The sequence below is a fragment of the Drosophila grimshawi genome, unplaced genomic scaffold (genome assembly GCF_018153295.1).
Source record: "Drosophila grimshawi isolate 15287-2541.00 unplaced genomic scaffold, ASM1815329v1 contig_848, whole genome shotgun sequence".
NCBI classification, from domain to species: Eukaryota; Metazoa; Arthropoda; class Insecta; order Diptera; family Drosophilidae; genus Drosophila; species Drosophila grimshawi.
Genome location: NW_025063692.1, coordinates 8,664,315 through 8,683,843, shown reverse-complemented (window position 1 = coordinate 8,683,843; position 19,529 = coordinate 8,664,315). Strand labels below are relative to the sequence as shown.

The 19,529-nt window shown below is 40.6% G+C and overlaps 1 protein-coding gene across 7 annotated transcripts in view; it reads right to left on the bottom strand.

Annotated features, from left to right (window-relative positions):
- The window catches only part of LOC6565661 (cAMP-specific 3',5'-cyclic phosphodiesterase), a 117,185-nt gene that overhangs the window by 59,891 nt on the left and 37,765 nt on the right, over positions 1 to 19,529 (bottom strand). For 3 of the 7 annotated variants that reach the window (XM_032738996.1, XM_032738997.1, XM_032738998.1), the window contains exon 2: positions 13,633 to 14,916. The exons of 3 other annotated variants lie outside the window; for them this stretch is intronic. In XM_032738996.1, coding sequence (XP_032594887.1) covers positions 13,633 to 14,798 — 1,166 coding nt within the window. In that variant the 5' untranslated portion in view covers positions 14,799 to 14,916. Of the gene's footprint in view, positions 1 to 265; positions 1,634 to 13,632; positions 14,917 to 19,529 lie in introns of those variants that run through there. One more of the 7 variants, XM_032739000.1, reaches the window with a different exon arrangement.

Genomic DNA, 19,529 nt, shown 5'->3' with positions numbered 1-19,529 from the left:
TTCACTTTGCCTTGAATCAAGGATATATATTTATTATTTGGATTACTTTTGCTCATTTCTTTCTTTTAGTATTTCTCATTTTAATTAAAGAAAGATTAATCAAAGTAAGATCTGTTGACCTAAAGATAAGTCTACAATATTTTAGCACTTTATTTATATATTGATATATGTATTTTTCTTTAACTCACATTCTGCAAGGATATATGAAGGGTGGTTTGTGTGTGGGAGGGGGTGGGGGTGGGGGTGGGGGAAGTAACCCACTAACCTTGATGGCGAATTGCGAAAATTGTAGCAGCAACAGCAAAAGGAGCAAACCATATAAACGAGAAAATTAATGCTGCCACACCAAGTGGATGTTGCAGTTGCAGTTGCTGTTGCCGACGCAGTTGCCGATGCGGATGCGGATGCGAATGTACCGTTTGTATTTGTATTGCAATTGCTGCTTGCCTCCTCAGTCGCTGTGGCAGCAGTGGCGCTGCTGCTGTGCCGTCGATTGCACTGCTCAGCGTTCTCCTTCGCTGCTGCTGCCGCCGCTGCTGCTGCTGCTGCTGCTGTTTCGGAGGTGATCGTCGCTGTTGCTGCTGCTGTTGCAGCTGCATCAGCTGTTGCGGCGCTGCTCTTGATCTGCCTTAAGAGTTTGTGCGTGACTGCGCTGCCCGCGTCCAGCGCTGGCGGTGCACTGCTGGTGGAGCGTTTGCGTTGCTGCGCTGCCGTCGGCACTATCAGCGACGTCGACTGCAGCTGATAATCATCGACGAAGCTGATTTGCTTCCACTTCTTCTTCTTCTTTTTCACTTTGGCGGTCGCTTTTAGTAAATGTCTCGTTCTAAATGTCGACGGCGGCGTCTGCGTTGACGCAGCAACGGCTCGAGTACCGTTTGTTGATGATGCTGCTGCGGCTGCTGTTGCCGCGGCTGCTGCTGCTGCTGCTGCTGTTGTTAGACTCTGACTGCGCCGTTGACGCGCTGCTGGCGCTACAGCTGCTGCTGCTGCGGCGGCGGCGGCGTTGTCGCCTTTGGCCGCCAGTTCAAAACTTTGCCGCACACTCACGCACACATGCAGACAGACTGAGACAGAGACAGAGAGAGATCGAGAGAGAGAGACACACACACACTCACGCACGAGGCGCGCGGCGTCGACGTCGCGGCATTTGATAAGCAATTGTTGTTGTTGTTGTTGCTGTTGCTGCTGTGTGATTTGAGTTGATTTACGATTTTAATTTAGATTCACTTTTTTTTTTTGGTTTTTTGTGTATGTTTTTTGTGTTTTATGTAATTTTTCTTGCTGCTGCTGCTGCAGACGCCGGCCCGCAGCGCTGCATGAAACACACTGGCAAAAAAAGTGTCAAAAAAATATGAGAAATTAAATGCAACAAATTGATATTTTTTGCATTTGTTGTTGTTGTTTATCTAATTTAGTTTAAGCGCGAAGCGGTTTGTTGTCTGTCGCACACACACTCGCACGCACACACGCACACACACACACACACACACACACACACATGCACGCACACGCACATACACATACGCACAGGCAGACAGACAGACAGACATATGTGAAGCACACACACAGACGAGAGACGACTGCGACAGCGGCGCGCTCTCGCGATGCTCACAGCTGCAGCGACCGCACAACACTGCCAGCAACCCAAAAACGAGCCAGCGTCGCGCGACGCCAACGTTTTTTCAGCTGCGAGAACAAAATGACAACAACGTCGACGTCGACGACGACGACGCACGAGCAAACGACCGAACGACCGAACGACTGAACGACCGACGGACCACGCACGCCGCCTAAAAGCCAAAGTTGCCCACCTAACGGAGGCTGTGTGTGTGTGCGTGCGTGTATGTATGTGTGTGTGAGGCGGAGACTGAGCGGCGCTTTGTGTTGTGCTGCTCGCCATCTTCTTCTTCTTTTTTTCTACGTGCCTTCGCAGCTGAATGAAGTGCGCAAAAATAGTAGTAGAGGACGCCAGCGTTGACAGCGACGGCGACGGCGACGTTTGCTGCGTAGGCTGTGCATAATTTTTCGTGTGATTTTTTTTTTCTGTGTTTTTACGATTGACTGGCAATTGTTATTGGCATTGTTTTTGTTATGTTCTTGTCGTTGTTGTTGTTGCTGTTTTACGGAAGTGAAGAGAGCAGCAGGCTGCATGCGCAGAGAGCAATAAAATTCGCTTCAACTATGCCAATTGCAGTTTTGGAATAAAAAGTTTGTTTTGTTTCAATTTCGTACTTGTTGTTGTTGTTGTTGTTGCTGCTGTTGCTGCTGCTTATCGGCAGCTGTGTTAGTTGTTGTTGTTGTTGCAATCATTTTTCATTTGCTGGACACAAAACGTCAACAGCAGCGCTGCTGTTCGCTGAGAGAGCTCTAGCCACAACTCTCTCTCTCTCTCTCTCTCTCTTACTCTCGCTTGCCTTATCTCTTTCCTTCTCTCTCGCTCTCTCTCTTTGCGCAGCTAGGCAAAGCTGCGCGCTCTTAGGCCATTGCTGCTGCTGCGCTGCTGGCGCCTATGCTGCTGCGACAGCAGTCATAGAACGCTTCTTCTGCTTCTTGTTGTTGTTGTTATACGTTGCTGCTGCTGTTGCTGTTGTTGTTGTTGTTGTGATTGTTGCTGTTATTGCGCATTGCACTTGAAAACTTCATTTACGCATTGCTGCTGTTAAGTTATCCAATTCTCCCACCATTCGCAATTTGCATCTGTTCTGCACGAGGACTTTGGTTCATGTCCTGACTAAGAACCGAGTGCAACTCAAAAGTAAGCAAAAAAATGCATTCTCTTTAAAATTAAAAAAAGAATATGAAAACGCATCTTGCAACCGACTGTTTCCATGCCAGCTAGACATGTTTGATAGATAGATTGCTGTCAGACTGAGGAACTAGTTGGGAAATGGGAAACAGGACGCAGGACATGATGTGGATCAGGAATATGTGTCAATACTTGAATATTTAATATTTTCGTTTAATATTTGTTTAGCGTAATTTGACGATTTGCTTCAGTTGTTAATTTGATTGCAACCAGCAACCAGCAACCACCACCCACCATCCACCACCCACTTTTGTTGTTTTTGTTGTAAGTTGAGCTGCATTTTCATGTTGACCGTTGAATTAGGTCCGTTCGTCCTTTTGTCCCTGGCAAAGTTTAAAATTGCTTTGCCAAAGATGCGACGACTCATAACCTCACCACGCCTCCCCGCCCACTCACCCCCCCCTCGCATCCCTAAGGATACGGTGACCCGCGCCCACGCAAGGTGCTACTTGCTGCGGGCTCGCATTGCAATTATCCACGGCTTTTCAGACCCAGCTCAGGGTCATCTCCGCCTCGAGAGTTATCCATCAACGTTGAATGGCCCTTGCCTCAAATGAAAATTGCCTTCCTCAACAACAACAATAACAGGGGGGAGGGGGGGTGTGGTATGGGAGAAGAGTAATCGGATGCGCGTTGATATTTGCTCCTTGTTGGCTAATTTTGATGCTTAGTTAAGGTGGCCAAGAGCAACGTTAGCCTGCCTTGCCTTGCCTTGCCTTACGTTCAATTACATTACGTTACATTACGTTACGTTAGCTTGCCGTTGCGTTACGTTACTTGCACGTTTTTATGGCTTTTTAGCTGGCAGCCTTGTTTTTTGTTGCTGTTGTTGTTTTTCTCACTTGCCCGTTTGCATTTGCTCTTTGCCATCATTTGCATAACAACCCATCCCCAGACCCCCCCAGATATATATATATATAAAGATATATAAAGAGTGCCTCTGCTAAAAAATTAATATGCATCGCAATAAGAGGCAGCAAATTCGCACACACAAATCATAAACTTCAACAGAAACTTGAGCTAAAAAAATCGGTTTTTCATTACATCATCTTAACTTAAGCTGGTTCCCATTTTTATTTTTTTCTATTTTGTTTTTTCCAGTCCATTTTATAGACTCGCCAGCTTATTGAATATTGTTCATAGCCACAGCTTTATGTTGACTTATCTGCGGCAAGCAAAAAAAAAAAACCCACAAAAAAAAACCAAAGAAAGCAAAAATGTTGCTTCAAACATCGATTTGAACTATTTTGATTAACAACTTTCTTAAAGCAAGAATGACTAATTAAATTGTACAAACTTGCCCCTTTCAACAGATTTATATACATATATAAATATATATAAATAAAACTTTGGCTTTTGCTCGCTCGAAGAGCATTTCAAATAAGCAGCGATTTGTGCTACAAATTTCAGAGTTTTTTATCTTTTTGAAAATTGTTGTTCATTTTTGCTGTTTTGTTGTTTGTTTGCTTGCAACTTGGGCTCGGCTTTGTGCTCTCTCTCTATTTACAACAGGAGCAACCAAATGGCGGAGCGAGTCCAACTAAATAATGAATGGAAAATGGCACCCAGGAGGCACTCGCTTTACACAGCTATTGGACGCACCAACAACAACAACAGCAACAATAAAGACAAACAACAAAAACAAAGGAACAACAATCATAGTGCACATGCCGTCATTCAGCAAAGTATTTATACCCTGCACCCATTAAAAGGGGTCTACTCAAGTTGTGCACCAGCATGTAACAGATAAAAGGGACATATAAATTCTCGATCTACAGCAGCAAACAACAGCCGATAGCAGAGTGTATAAGAGCTAGAGAGAAGTACAATAAAAGTTCAACTATGCCACACTTATAGCAATTTATCGATAACTATTTCCGATACAAATCGTTACAAATAAGGGACACAGTTCTAATGATATAGCCTCAGCTCGAAGTGACTTCAAACACCCCAATAACAGCCATAATAAAGTTTAAGATTATTGCTAGAAAATATATTAAATATCTGTTCTATAATATATATTAGCAGGTTAACATGGAATGAATATATTTAACTATATAAATAGAAGACACTATATAAACTAGAAGAACCAATTATTTGATTAGCTGTCAACGTCGAGTTTTAGTATCGGAGATGGGCATTAAGTGCTAGGCTATGGCAACTATATTTTAATATGTTATAAATAATTAATAAATAATAATTAATAAATACAAAAAAATAAATAATTTATACATAAATAAATAATTAATAATAAAGACCCTGGCATATTATTATGATCAACGGCAAGAATAATTTTCTTAATGATTACAATTGATTTAATCGAATATTTGGCAATAAATGAGAGTGGAATTCATAAATATCCAATAGCTGGTTTCAAGGGTATCCACGAGTCGAGCATTCAAATTTATATATATATATATAAGAAGAACTATATTTTATTTTCTTGTAGTTGTTGTTTATTGTTTCGAGCTGCATGTAAAGTGCCAGATTATTTTTGGTAAGCTTTCTTCTTTGTTGTTGTTGATGTTAACTGCATTGTCTTCCTATCTGTCTATCTATCTATCTATCTATCTGTGTATGTATCTATGTATCTATAGGATACGCAGTTGAATTTCTGAATTGTAATTGCTATCTGACTGGCTGAACTTGATAACAATGGGATGATGTCGAGCAAGGGACTGAGCAGAGTGCTGAAGACTATCAACTATGCTGTGCTGAAATCTTTACTTATAATTCAATTCAAAATCAGATGCTTCAGCTGCCCATTCTCTCTGTGTGTGTGTGTTACACACATTCGCACAACATTTTTGCCCAGTTTCCCCAATAATAACATAATCAAGGACACGTCTTAAGAAGTTTTCACTTGTCCTGAGTAATTGAAGAGGCAGGCAATTTCCAAGTAATTTATTCAATTATTGCAAGCCAAACGCAATTGATGATGTTGTCATAAACTCTATGTGCATGTGCTGCACCGACCTGAACATACCCTGTGATCACAATTGTTGTTTGACTAGAAAATATGACAAACGACTTTATCTGCATATACTCAATGCGTATACTTAATGCGTATACTTAATGTGTATACTTAATGTGTATACTTAATATATATATATATTTGAAGGTGACATTTATTCTAGAGTATCTGCGCTTCGTTGCTGCCCGATAGGAAAACTTTTTCTCGTTTTCGTTTTTGTTTTATTATTTTAATGTTTTCAATTTCCTGCGCTTTGAACTCTGTTTTCCTTTCAGATTTGCATGCTGAGTGCGTAAATACCTATCCGCTATGGAAGTAGGTGTGTGTGTCTGTGTGTGTGTGTGTGTGTGTGTGTGTGTGTGTGTGTGTGTGTGTGTATGACGACTGCACTTCTTACTCAGCGGCTGGGCAAAATAAATTGCATACGTTTCTCAAGCATGTTTCCCTTTTACATTTTAATAATTTGAGTTTTATTTTGCTTTTGGATTTCTTTGTGCTTTTGCTAAATTTCCACTTGACGGAGAGAGAGAGAGAGAGACAGCTGGTTGGGCAGGGAGATACATCAACTTAACCTGTCCCAATGCAAAACTTGTCTAGATGCCTACAAATCTTGAGTTGCCAATTCTGATTCCTGGCCATGGATGGAATGTAGACTTCAAGTGGGGAAGATACAGCAGCTGCAGCTTACCAAAGGATACGACAAATTACATATTGAAATGGCCTGGTATTAAAGAAGTTATTAGAACTTTGCTGAAGTCTAGCCTGAAGCGGAAACGGAATCGAAAATTCACTGTTGATTTCGATAGCATTTACGCCGATTTCTTATCGATTGTGCAAACAAAGAAGCAACAAAGGTAAAAACTTTTGACTAGACTCTCTCTCTCTCTCTCTCTCTCCCTCTCTCTCTGTTTGTGCTTCTCTCTCTTTCTTGCAAGTTTTTGAAATTTTGTTTATATTCATGCTTGCCACAAAGTTAATCATAAAAATGTGGTGAAAACAAAAAAATGTCAAGGTTAAACTTGTTTACTGATTGTTTTTCCGGTTGCCTTCGGGCAACGTCCGCCAATCGCCAATATCCCCACAGCAGTCTTGCCCCGCCACATTTTAAATTCAATGCTATGGCAAATTTGGCAACCAAATGTGTTTGATTGATTTGCCATTTAGCCATAATCGATAACCATTTTGGCTAAGGCACGAAAATGCCGCTCAGCTTGCTTAATTCAATTTAATTTGCCAGCTTACCAGTTAACAGCTAACTAGAGAGAAAACGTCAAGACGCGACTTCAACTTACCTATAAAGAGAGAAAATATATGCATACAAATTAGTTGAAATGTTTGAATAATGCGATCATTAACTTTACTGAACTATATATTCGACAATTTAGTGTTTAATTCAAAGATCACTTGGAAAATGCTGCTGGGACAAAGCTCAAACTTCAAGCAATTTAAGCATTGCTAAATGCTTTCAGGTCGAACTTGAATAGAGCAAAAGCTCACCAAGTTTTAATGGAAAATAATGATTATATTTGTTCTTAAAATAAAATTAATATATTTGTAAATAGTTGTTAAATATATTTTAAATGAGGAGTATATGCAAATTATATATTAAAAAATATATATATTATAGTATATGATATTTCTGATCAAACGAGTTATTTAAAGTATAGTTTAAAGCTTTTTGGCAATTAAATATGTGTGAAAATTTATTATTCTAAGCAGGAATTACTTTGGCGCTTTAAGCTTTTAGTTTTTGGCGTTGCTTTGAGGCTTAAAGCTTCCGCTGCAGTTCCTGACCCGCAGCAACTAAAAGTGCAGTGCGCAAACAGTTACTCGCAGAGCTTTTGCAAAAGATATCAAAAGCTGCGAAATAAATGTAAGCTTTCTGCACAGCAAATAAAAAGCTTTCGAGGCAATGGCTTTCAGCTGTGTGTGTTCACCACAAGCAAGCGTAAATAAAGAAAGGAAAGCTTGCTGTGGTGAAAAGCTCAAGTGAAGGCGTTTTTTTTTGTTGCAAGTGCGGCACAGCGGGGTGGATTGAGGCTGGCAAAGTGATTCGACTTCAGCGTGTGTGAAGTGCCGTGAATTAACAATCTGGAATCACTCGAGCCGCAAGAGCAAAAGCACAAACAAGCAGGATGCACAACTGACAGCTGACAGCTGACAAGGACACGTGTTCTCGTGTCTCAAGTGTTACGCCTCAACACCCACTGCGTGTGTGTGGAGAGAAATCAAACTGCAGTTGCCACTTGCTTTAACCGGCTCCTACGAACTGAGCAACCGCAACCTCAGATGCCACTTGCAACCTTTAATTTGCAGCAACAAATCGTTGGCCAGCTCAGCTCAGCTCAGTTCAGTTCAGTTCAGCTCAGCTCACTTGAGATATTTCGGAATTATGTGGGATTTATATTCTGTTATCGTAAGTCTCGATGTGCACTCTGTTTGTTGTTGCATTTGGCATTTGGCATTTGGCATGTGGCATGTGTGGAGTCTGTTGCAGAAATGTGTATCCTGTAACTGTACTCCTGTCCCCACATCCCCTGCCTCATTTAACTTACCAGTCGAACTCCTTCCTTCCACCTGCTTATCCTTATCAATTTAAGGCTGCTCTGTCCACAAAATGCAGCTGGTCGAATGTGTTACGTGGCGCATACGTAATATCTTTTGCTCTTTTGGCCACAATTTGTATGCTTTTCATTTGCCACATGCAGCATGTGACACTAATTAACAACCTGGCATTGCCAAAAGGCTTTTCATTGCTTTACACCTTTTTTTGTTGTTGTTTATTTTTTAAATTTTGTTGCAGCTTGCGTTGAATTCACAGTTTTGACAGTTGCAATCAGCTCAGGCAGCAGATTATTGCGAAACTTTAGTTTTTCACAAAGCAACAGAAAAATGTTAAATAACACAACTGCCACAGTAAAAACTAATTCCAGCACTAACAACAAAAAACTAAGCTCACTAATTGGACAACATTATTAATTTCAAAGTGCTGAGGCTGCTGAGGCTGCTGAGGCTGCTGAGTGCTGAAATTGCTTTGGGGAGTAGTTGTTATTAAAAATTGTTGTCGTTGTTTTTGGGCTGCAGATAATTTCGTTAGTTAATTGAGGTGATACACACACACACACACACACACACACACGCAGACACTCACGCAGACATCCTTGTTGCAGGTTTTGGCGTGGCGTGGCGTGGCATGGCGTGTTCGTGTCAACACGTTTTTTGGCCAACAATTCGCGTAAAAATGCCTTCATTATCGCCGTAAAGTATGCAATGCGTATTTAATATACAAACAAAGAAGCCACGCGCTGCGCGAAGATGCCTTAAAAGGGTTCCTTAAGCCCTAAGTCGAACATCCTTACACGCCTGCACATGCCCATCTACTTGCCACTTACTTAGTGCGCCACACCACCCGCAGCCATTGTTGTCTCTCTCTCTCTCTCTTTGTGCCACATTTTGTGTATTTCTTTTGTTTTTGTTTTTATTTTTGTTTTATTTTTTATTTTTTACTGCGGGTTTCATTTTGCCTGTTTGTCATTGGATCTTTTCTGTCTGTGTTTGTCTTGAAACTGAGCGCCAAGGATGCTTTGGCCGGGGAGGAGGGTTGGTGGAGTTTGGTTGGTTTGATGGTTCGTTGCTTCCGCTTGGCCTCTAATCGAGCTCCCAAAACGCCTTCAGCTGCTCAGTTTAATTTAGCATTAGAGTTGCGCACAACGACAACGACAGCAACAACAACAGCAGCAACAACAGCAGCAACAACAGCAACATTGACAACAACAAAGTGAAAAGGAAACACAGGCCGAGAGGGTATTGAAAAATACTTGGACACATATAAATGGAGGCCAAGTGAAAGTCGAGTTTTATCCCTGGGCAATGGCTCCCCCGAGGTGCTGAATCTTTCTCCTGTTCGCTCACTCACACTCTCATTGTCTCTCTCTCCCTCTCTCTCTCTCTCTCTCTCTGCATCTCCGTTGTTATTTTTGTTGGTCTTTAAAAATAATTTTTATCTTTTGTTTTCTTTTTTCTCTTTTGGCAAGCCCATTTGTCTGTTATGTTTTAAATAATAAATAAACTGTAAACATAAGTCACGCATACATAAGGCGCCAAAGTTGAACCCTTGGCTTTAAAAGATTTATGTATATTTGCTTGTATATATATATATATACATAGATATATATAATATATATATGCTGGTTGCTGGCTGCCCCTTGTTGGGTGGTTTGAGTGGTTACCCTCAAGTACAGCTTTGAACAGTGCAATTTTAAAGCTCGCACAGACAGTTGAGGTAAATATTCCTTTTAATAAACAAAGCAGCCGAAAGCAACAGAGAGAAAGAGAGAGAACCAGAGAGAGAGAGAGAGAGGGAGATGCAGAGAGCGGGTGGCAAACAGGAAGTGAAGTCGGCTAAGTGTCTGACAAGTTTATTATTAAATTATTAATGAACATGCACTTAAAATGTTGAACAAACCTTGATATGCAGTCGATAGACATCCGTCAATAGTTAATGAAGGGATCAGTTCCAGAAAAGGACTCACAAAGGGCGGAGGGGGAGGGGGGGGGGATAGACAGTGGCCATCAAAGATAGCTTCATTAGTATTGGACGCAGCCCGCTGCTCAACATTTATTGAATATTTTATAAATATCCGCTAATTGGGCGATTGTCAAAAAACACGTTGGTTCATAAAGTATTCAAGGCCCGAAATTAAAACATTTAGCAACTAATTCAAATTGAAGCGGTTAACTTTCTATATCTAAAATATGCAAACGGTTTTTTTTTAGCTATTTTTGCACATTCAAAAAGTTGTTGGCTCTGATTTAAAAGCTTGCTGAAATATTGAAATTTCACATTATTTTCTATTTGTTTTGTGTGGCTGATGGGATTAAGGGAACAAAATGCGAGTGTGCGTGCGTGTGTGTGTGTGTGTGTGTGTGTGTGTGTGTGTGTGTGTGCGTGTGTGTGTGTGTGTGTGTGTGTGTAGACCAAGTGCAAATACAAACACTGAATTTAAGAGCGTGCTTTCTATTTATAATAAGCAGCATTTTGCGCGTTGTACCAATAAATAAATAAGTAAGAATGCGCTGGCATAAAGAGAGAGAGAGAGAGAGCACGACTAGCAGATACCCTAAAGATACCCTAAAACTACACATATTACAATAATTTATATGGTTCATATATATGCATATATATATATAGATATGTGCATAGTAAATAGATTTTCAATATATACAGAATTCTTTCTTGCGAACAATTTCGGAAATTTGAATTGATTGACAGCCAAAGAATATGTCAATATTTAAACATACGCAAGCAATTTGGTTATCGATATGCCGAAACTAATAGACCAAATTGAAAGTCTCAAATGAGATCGGGCACAGATAAACAAAGAGAGAGAGACGCATCCAGAACAAACCGATATATATATATATATATATATGAGTATTATTCTATTTGCGTATCATTGTGCTTAGGAGGAGTTCCTGTTCCTGTTCCGGTTCCTGTTGTTATGGTTCCTCTTGCCTGTCGCTAGGATGCTGGGATGCTAGGGATGCTGCTCTGTCGATATCAATTCAATTCAATTCAATTCAATTCGAGCCAAAGGCCCTGGCAACTAATGCCTGCCAAAGTGAACAGTGGGTCGAGAATTAATTAATTAACCTGCTCTTTAATAAACGAATACTTTATTTATATAATTATTAACTTTCGCGAATGAGTGCAATTAACAGTGCCAAGGATTAGCTTCTGTGTTCATTTCTTCTTTGTTCCTTAATATACATATCAACGTATCCTTCTCTCAGTCTATCAGTCTCTCGCTCTCTCGCTATCTCTGTCTCTGTCTCAGTAATGTCTCGCTGTCGTTGCCAGGCCTTGGAACGAAAACATTTAAATTTAATTATACGACTATGACAAACAATTTTGGCATTTTGACAACGAACCGCTGGTCGGTGGGCGGAGGGGATGGAGGGGATGGAGGGGGGGGGGGGGGGTCGGGTCGGAATGTGGGATGTGGGATGCTGGGTGCCAGAGTGTCAGCTGTCTAACGCTGTTGACGACTGGCAATCGTCGAACTGCGAATGACATTTCTGAGCGCACACAGGGCGTATGCGCGATTTATCTCCCATACCAAAGCAACTACAACAACAACAACAACCACAACAATAACAACAACAGCAACAACAACAACAACAACAATAACAATTAATAATGCGATGAGCATTTTACAAACAAACTCCGGGCTCAAACGGGCCATGAAACGCAGATGCTGACAAGGGAAACAACGCAGCAGGCAGCAGCAGCATGGGGGGGAGGGGTGTGGAATGGATAGAGAAACATGGAAGCGGACATAAACAAGCTAATTAGCCGGAGGCAAAAAGGGAGCTGTTAATCAAAAGAGTATGTTATTTCCACTGTTGTTGTTGTTGTTGTTGCCACTGTTGTTGTTGTTGTTGCCACACAAACAATGTGCTTTATTCAAGCGATTTGATGTCAAAACTGTGCACAACTTGTTGTCCAAAACATGTTGTTGTTTTCAATTAAATTATGCTAAAGTAGTTTGAACCGCGACATTTGTATTTTGTAATTATTATTAAGGAATTTGTGCAACCCAAGCCACAAAATTTGTTTGATTTGTTCACAAATTCGCCAAATTGCTGCGATTTTCTTTTTATTCTTGTGAAAATTGAGTGAGCCTGAGGAAAGCATTTCCCAGTTATATGCACCATATGTTGTGTATGTGAACTATCCGTGAGTTAAGCTCATCAAATATAATTGAATTCCACATTGAATTGAAGAAAGCAGCTTTTATGCAACTGGTCGCCAACAAATGCCAAAATTTGCTGAGCTCTAATAGAAAATTATTATTATTACTCGTTTCATATTTATTGTTTATGATGAGATCTGTTTTTTATTTTTACTGCTCACATAAACAACACATCCACAAAACATATATACAAAACATGGGGCACAAATGTGATGTTTTTCGCAACTTACACAAACAACTTAAGCCACTTTGATGGTTTGCGTGGTCGAACTCAACAATGCACTCCGGCTCGGAATTGTCTCTTTTGCTTTGCCATAAAATGTACAATTTTATGGCAAAATATATACTATATATATACTAAGTATACTTAAACAGTAAATAGTCAACAAACTTGGAGTTGCAACACAGAATTTGTGGTCGAACTGCAAAGTTAGTTCCAAGTGCATAGTAGTCATCAATATCAATTTATATAAATTAACCAATAGAAATATATACATATATGTGTTCTTATTGTGTATATATATTATGTGTGCATATTATTTGAAATGTGTTTATTTTGTGTATCGATTTTTCTATGCATTATTGTGTAGATAAAAACTTTAACTTTAACTTTGGCCAACTTGTGCCAAACAAGTTTCAAGTTTCAAGTTTGCCAAGAAATCCAAACTAATCTCACAAAATATGCATAGAATTAATAAGCGAATGAATTGTCTTAACAAGTATTATGATATAGTATTACGATGTGAACGATTTGTTGCCCAAATATGAAGAGCAGAATCACACGCATGTCTAGAAAGTTTGCTGCGATTAACTTGGTAAACCAAATAGTTGTTAAACAGTATATACATATATATATATATATACATATGTATGATTCTGATATATGTGATATATATATATGTGATTCTGTTCGACCTACAGCTGCACTGCCTGCTCAAAAAGAAGACTTATGTATTCCAAGGTGCATCAAGATTGCTTCGAGACTAGTTCGCCTAGAGGCAGACGGACAGACGGACAGACGGACAGATGTATATGGTTATATCGATGCTGGGTTCAGGGGCACAATAATAAATGATAGCGCCGGATGGACTTACCCAAAGAGATCTGTGTCGCTGCCGGGAAAGCTGATGCGCGGCGACAATGGCGAGCGTCCGGCTCGCTTGAGCATATCGTGAAGTCCGGGCGGAGCGTGTATGGGACTGAGGATGGTGATCTTGCGATTCGGGGGCGCCAGGAAGCCGCCGCTTAGTGTGAGCTGGGTGCGCATACCCTGCGACGAGGAGCTGCTCTTCATCTCAATGGTCTCCGCCGACTTGGAGATGAGTATCGATGATGATTGCTGTAGTCCCAGCTTTGACATCGATATCGATGGCAAACCACCCACCGATGTTTCGCCCAAGGCGACATCGCCACTCGCCGCTGATGCGTCATCGATCTGCGTGGATGCGCTACGGATGCACTTTTCTGGCCGTGCACCGCTCACCGGCGTTACGCCGGCCGCCGCCTCCGAGTGCGCCGACGTGGAGCGCACGAATTGACGCACATGCTTCTGGTGGGCGGTAAGAAAGCCGTGCGCCTCGGGCTGTTGCAGAAAACTCTGAAACTTGGACTTGGTGGCCCCGGTGCCAGTAATGGCACCACCCGTTCCAGTTGCAGTTGCAGTTGCACTCGAGCTGCTCACATAACGTGTGCTGCTGCTCCGCTGCTCGCTGCTGATGATCGATGTGGAGGATTGCGCCTTCAGCTGCTGTGCGATAACCGCTGCTGAGTTGAGGAGATGAGTGCTCTGCTCGGCAATGATGGCACTCGACTGCAGACTCTGGCTGCGTGCACTGCTCGAAATGATCTTCTGCTGTTGCATTTGTTGCATCTGTTGTGTGGCATTCACGGCGGCGGCGGCGGCGGCGGTGGCGCTGCTGCTGCTGCTGCTTGTGCTGCTGGTGACGGAAAAGGAGCGTGTTGCCAGTTTGCTGCTGGTGCTGGTGCTGCTCGTGCTCGATGTCTGACTGTATTTCTGGGTGTGCATTAGTTTTGTCTGCTGTTGTTGCTGCTGCATCTGCATCTGCTGCTGTTGCATCAGCAGCGGCTGCTGCTCGGACAGCGATGTGGCAAACACACTGTCATCGCCCGGCGAGCTGAGCTCCAGATCTGCAATGGAGCGCACCTCCTCCGCATCGACCTCGCTGGGCGTGGTGATTATGTATTGAGGTGGCGCTATCGGAGCAGAAGCTCCATTGCTGTCGCTGTTGTTGCCAGACATTGTTTTCAATCCGTTTCGGTTCGGTTCGGTTCGGTGCGGAGCGGTTCGGTGCGGTTACTCGACTGTGTTTTGTGGTTCTCAGGCTTGTTATCTTGTTGCCGATTTACTTTTGTTTTGGCTAAGGAACACAAAATTTGTTTTTGTTTTTGGTTTTTTTCTTGTTTCTTTTTTTCATTCACAATTAAAAGTTGTCTGCGACTGAAACTTGAACTCTTCTCAAACTGTTGTTGGCTTTCAATTCTCGTCGAACTTTTGTTTTTTACTCGCCACCATCGAATTTATCGCATCTACCTGGCCAAAGTTTTCAGAAAACCTCAGCACTTTTTTGTCATAATGCGATGCACTCAAGCAATCACGACCAGGTCTGAATGGAAGTGTAACAATTGACAACAACTTGCCACACTCTACCGCTCCCCATCAACTTTCTCTCAGAGTTAATAAGCATCGCAGCAATTTAGGTTTGCTCTGATTTTAAGTTGGACTTGTAAAATGATGCTGCAAGTTAAGGCAAACTGACCAAACTGACCAAATATATGTACATATATTACATTATTACATCAATGCTATCAAAATATTCACAATGTTTTTCATTCATAGTTATAATTTCTTTGTTTGTTGCTCTTAAATTGAGGAATTCAAATAGAGGATAACGCTTAAGTTAGTCCAAATTGAATTGAAAAAGTTTATGTGCCGTTGCAGACATTGTGGCAAATGTTAAAGTGCATGCCACATGCTCGCGGGCTGCACAAAGTTGTCGCCCAATTCGAGTGCAACATGTAGCCAGACAGGAATTGCAGTTTGGATCTGACAAGAAAATAAAAAAAAAAAAAGAAAGGAAAAAAAGACTTTTGCGTATTCACTGAAGACACCTTGCCACCTCTGGCCAAATCTCCTCACCCCGCTTCACCGGCGCACAGCTGTCGACCTCGGGCGATGTGCATGCCACAAAAAAAAAAAAGACTAAAAACCAAAAAATAGTTTTACTTTTTCGCTGCCAAGCGGATGTCGCTTTTTTAATTTTCTTTTATATTTTTTTATATACATTTTTTCCTGCTGCGCTAACAAGCTGCATAATTAAGAGCACACATTTTGGGGCAGCTGCAGCAACTGTGTAAAAGTGGCAAACTATGCGCCTTGAGCGATGACCCTGCATCACATCAAATCACAACTCGCCAGGACCAAGACCACGCCCACTCCCACTCCCACTTCCACTCCCATTCTCTGTAGACCTTTAGCCAGCTGGTCAGGAATGAGTTGGTGTCTGCTTTGTTTGCAGTGCAGTCACAAATCATAATGCTGACTATTGCCATTAGTTGATTGGGCATGATCAATGCCGGAAATAGTACACACTGAGCACTGGACACAGGATAACGCACTCCTGACAGCCAAGTGGCGAACAAGCAGCATAAATGTATGTCCTTTATATGCACACACAGCTGTAGCTGTCCAACTTGCACCAAGTTGCTTTTCTTTTATCAATAATCCAGTTAGATATTGAATACTCAAATGTTGTACTCCATTTTTGGAATGGCTAACAATAATTATAGTTAACAAATCGAGAAATGTTATGTGGAGTGCTCTTTCTTCAAATCAAAATTTGAAAAAGAAAAGCAAAAGAAAACTTTTTGCGGGAATCTTAACACTCTTTGACTAATGTGTCGCACCAACTCCACAAGAATTCAGTAGAAATCCAAAGCAATATTTTTAATTCAGGATTTCTTTCGAAAATAAATCTTTTCTACAAAAATATGAAAAACAAACACAAGTCAATTTCTCAGTTCCATTTTTTTTAGCAGGCACTGTTTGCCTGCACAAAGCGCACTTCTCTTCTTATTTGTTTTTGTTGTTTTTGTTGTTGTTGTTGTTGTATTTGTAAGCAATCTCGGTTAGTGAATATGTGATGCAATCAGACCAAGTGTGTGTGCCACATTGAATGTCAATGCACGCTTTCAATGGGTTTATGGCATTGCGGCCATTACGTTAATTCAAAGTCGCAGCGCAAAAGGCGCCCAATTGTCCTGGCCAAGTTCAAGAGCAACAGTTCACAGTTTATTTAAGACTGCCAAGTATTGATATTGATATTGATGAACTTATCTGGTAGCAAAAGAGTTGTTCCTTTATTTTATATTTATTTATATATATATTTATTTAAATCGTAACAACATGTTTCACTTAGACAAAGAAATTGCATCTGGACAATTTGATCGCAATTGCAATTGCAATTGCTGGTGGAATAATTGTGAAATACAAACAATCAAAGGAGTATTGTGGGAAAACCAGTTACGAGGGTGAACCCCTCTTGGGGCTGCAACCTCTCCATGCCCATAACATGTTTCAGGGTTTGGAATTGATTGCGCTTTGCTCGAGTCAGTTTTGCCCTTGCTGAGTGCTGCTTGCTGCCTGCTGCTTGCTGCCTGCTTGGCGGTATTTTGCATTTCAGATCAGTTGGGTGTTCGTTTGGATATTGTTTCCTACACCCTTCCCCCCACGGTGGAGGAGAAAAAATTGATTGCATCATTGCAATTAGTGTGGGTTTTGCGCTGAGCGACAGCTGTCGCTGCATTGTTGCATAATTCCGATCCAATGCAAATGCGAACCAATTTAATTTGATTTGCTGCAACTAAGCCTGCCCCCTGCCCATCCTGCCCATCCTGCCCATCCTGCCCATCCTGCCCATCCTGCTTCATGCATGTATTTACTCTTCTTGCCAAGTCTGGCTTTGATTATAGCCGTGTTTATATTTGACGTGCTTGGGCACATTTGATTTGCTCAGTTTGATGGCTGGCCATTCTTTAAAACAATGCCTGACAGCAACAACAAGAACAGCAAACAATAAAGTCAATTTGCATGTCTCAAATCACAACAGCAAACAAATTCCTTTTTTATAATTTGAATTCGATCGGTCTTAAAACAAAATACAAATTCCAATAATTTTGTATTTCTCGTTGGATAATATTAAATTTCATTGGGTTATTATTTTATTTTTAATTATGTAGTAATTTCAGCATATTTCGATTTTTAGCTTGAACCGTTTCAATTGACAACAGTTAATTATTACGCATGACCGTTTATCAATTATTTATAAATGACATATTTATCAAGCTATTAATTAAATGCACACGCTGCGTGTTTAAATGCTAATTAGTCCGCCAATCTTTTAAAATGTTTAAAATTATGAATTCGATTTCGCATATTAATTAAGTTATCTGTGGCATTTGGCAGTGGCACAAATTAAACACATTGAATACAGATAGTATTTTTGTTAATACGAATAAAGCTGTTGTTTAACTTAAAAGTCAAACATTTAAATAAGTTTTTCTTTCTTTTTTTTACTCTCTTTGTTGAAAGTGCTTATAAATGATGTTGGCTAAAACGCTTGAAACGATACCCTTTTTGGGATTCCTGGCTTTCGGTCTCATTCACTGCAATTCAACATGAAATATGGCTAATGATGTTGACAGCCATGTATGGCAGACAAAAAAAAATTCAAATGGCTAACAGTAGCGCTTTTGTTGCTTTAGTTGCTCTTAAGGCATTGCCAGGGGCGTTCTGTGCTACGGCAAATGGGCGTGCCAATAAAAACACGCCCATACATGAGCCATATATCCAAGCAATATATGTGTGTACATGTCTCTACATATAAACAACTACAACTACATAAATGCATATGGCAGAGTATGGACAGCTGAGCTGAGCTAACCAATTGATAAAAGAAGTGATTTTAAATTCTGCACCTATTGAAAATGATTGGCAATCATTTTAAATGTGTGTAAAAGTTTTCCACAACAGCCCAAACAAAGCATAAAATGACGAGATATCCCTATCCCAATCAAATCGATAATCCTTACCAACAAAATCAATAAAATAAAATGAAATTAACTTGATCTGCGTAGAGTAACATCAACATCTTAGTCGACAGTCACCGAGATGGGCGTGCTCAAACAGACAGACAGACATTGGTATATATAGAGACTCGTCTGTTGATCCTGATATACCCCGTGGCATACTTGTGCACACCTTTGTAGTCATTTTTAATGGATTCAGCAAAAAATCAGCAGCTGCTGTTCGTATTAAGTGCAGTCGAATGAATCGCACGAGTTAACAAATGCCATTTGCAGTTGCCATCAACTGAATTCGATTAAAAGTACAAAAAACAGATATATATATATATATATAAACATATATATATCAATGTGTTTGCACAGAAAGCCTATCAAAACAGTAATTAGCCTTTGGAGAAATGCACAAAAAAAATACTGTTTACTTTTATAGTGCAAGAGTTAAGCGAATTAACGAACTTCAACCGATGTTATGGCCACGTATAAAAAAAAAGAAGTTAATTTGGAGAAATGGCAGCAAAGTAAATTAAATAATTCAAAATCGCCACTGGATATTCATCTTGCGATAATGGAATGCCAAGGACAGTAAATGGCAGTTGACATTTAAAACATTTACAACCTTGACGTCAATCAAAATTAGCCATGTGGATTTTATGCCAGGCTTCTTTGGCAGATTGCGAATCACCACTGATTAAAATGCACTTAACGTGAATAATTTTGTTGACATTATTATTTTTCTTGTTGCTGTTGTTGCTGTTGTTGATGTTGTTGCTGTTGTTGCTGTTGCTGTTATTGCTGTTGCTGTTGTTGCTGTTGCTGTTGCTGTTATTGCTGCCATCAAAGTCAATTTAAAGTTGCTTTCGTATTTTTAATAAATCTACCATACGGCTGA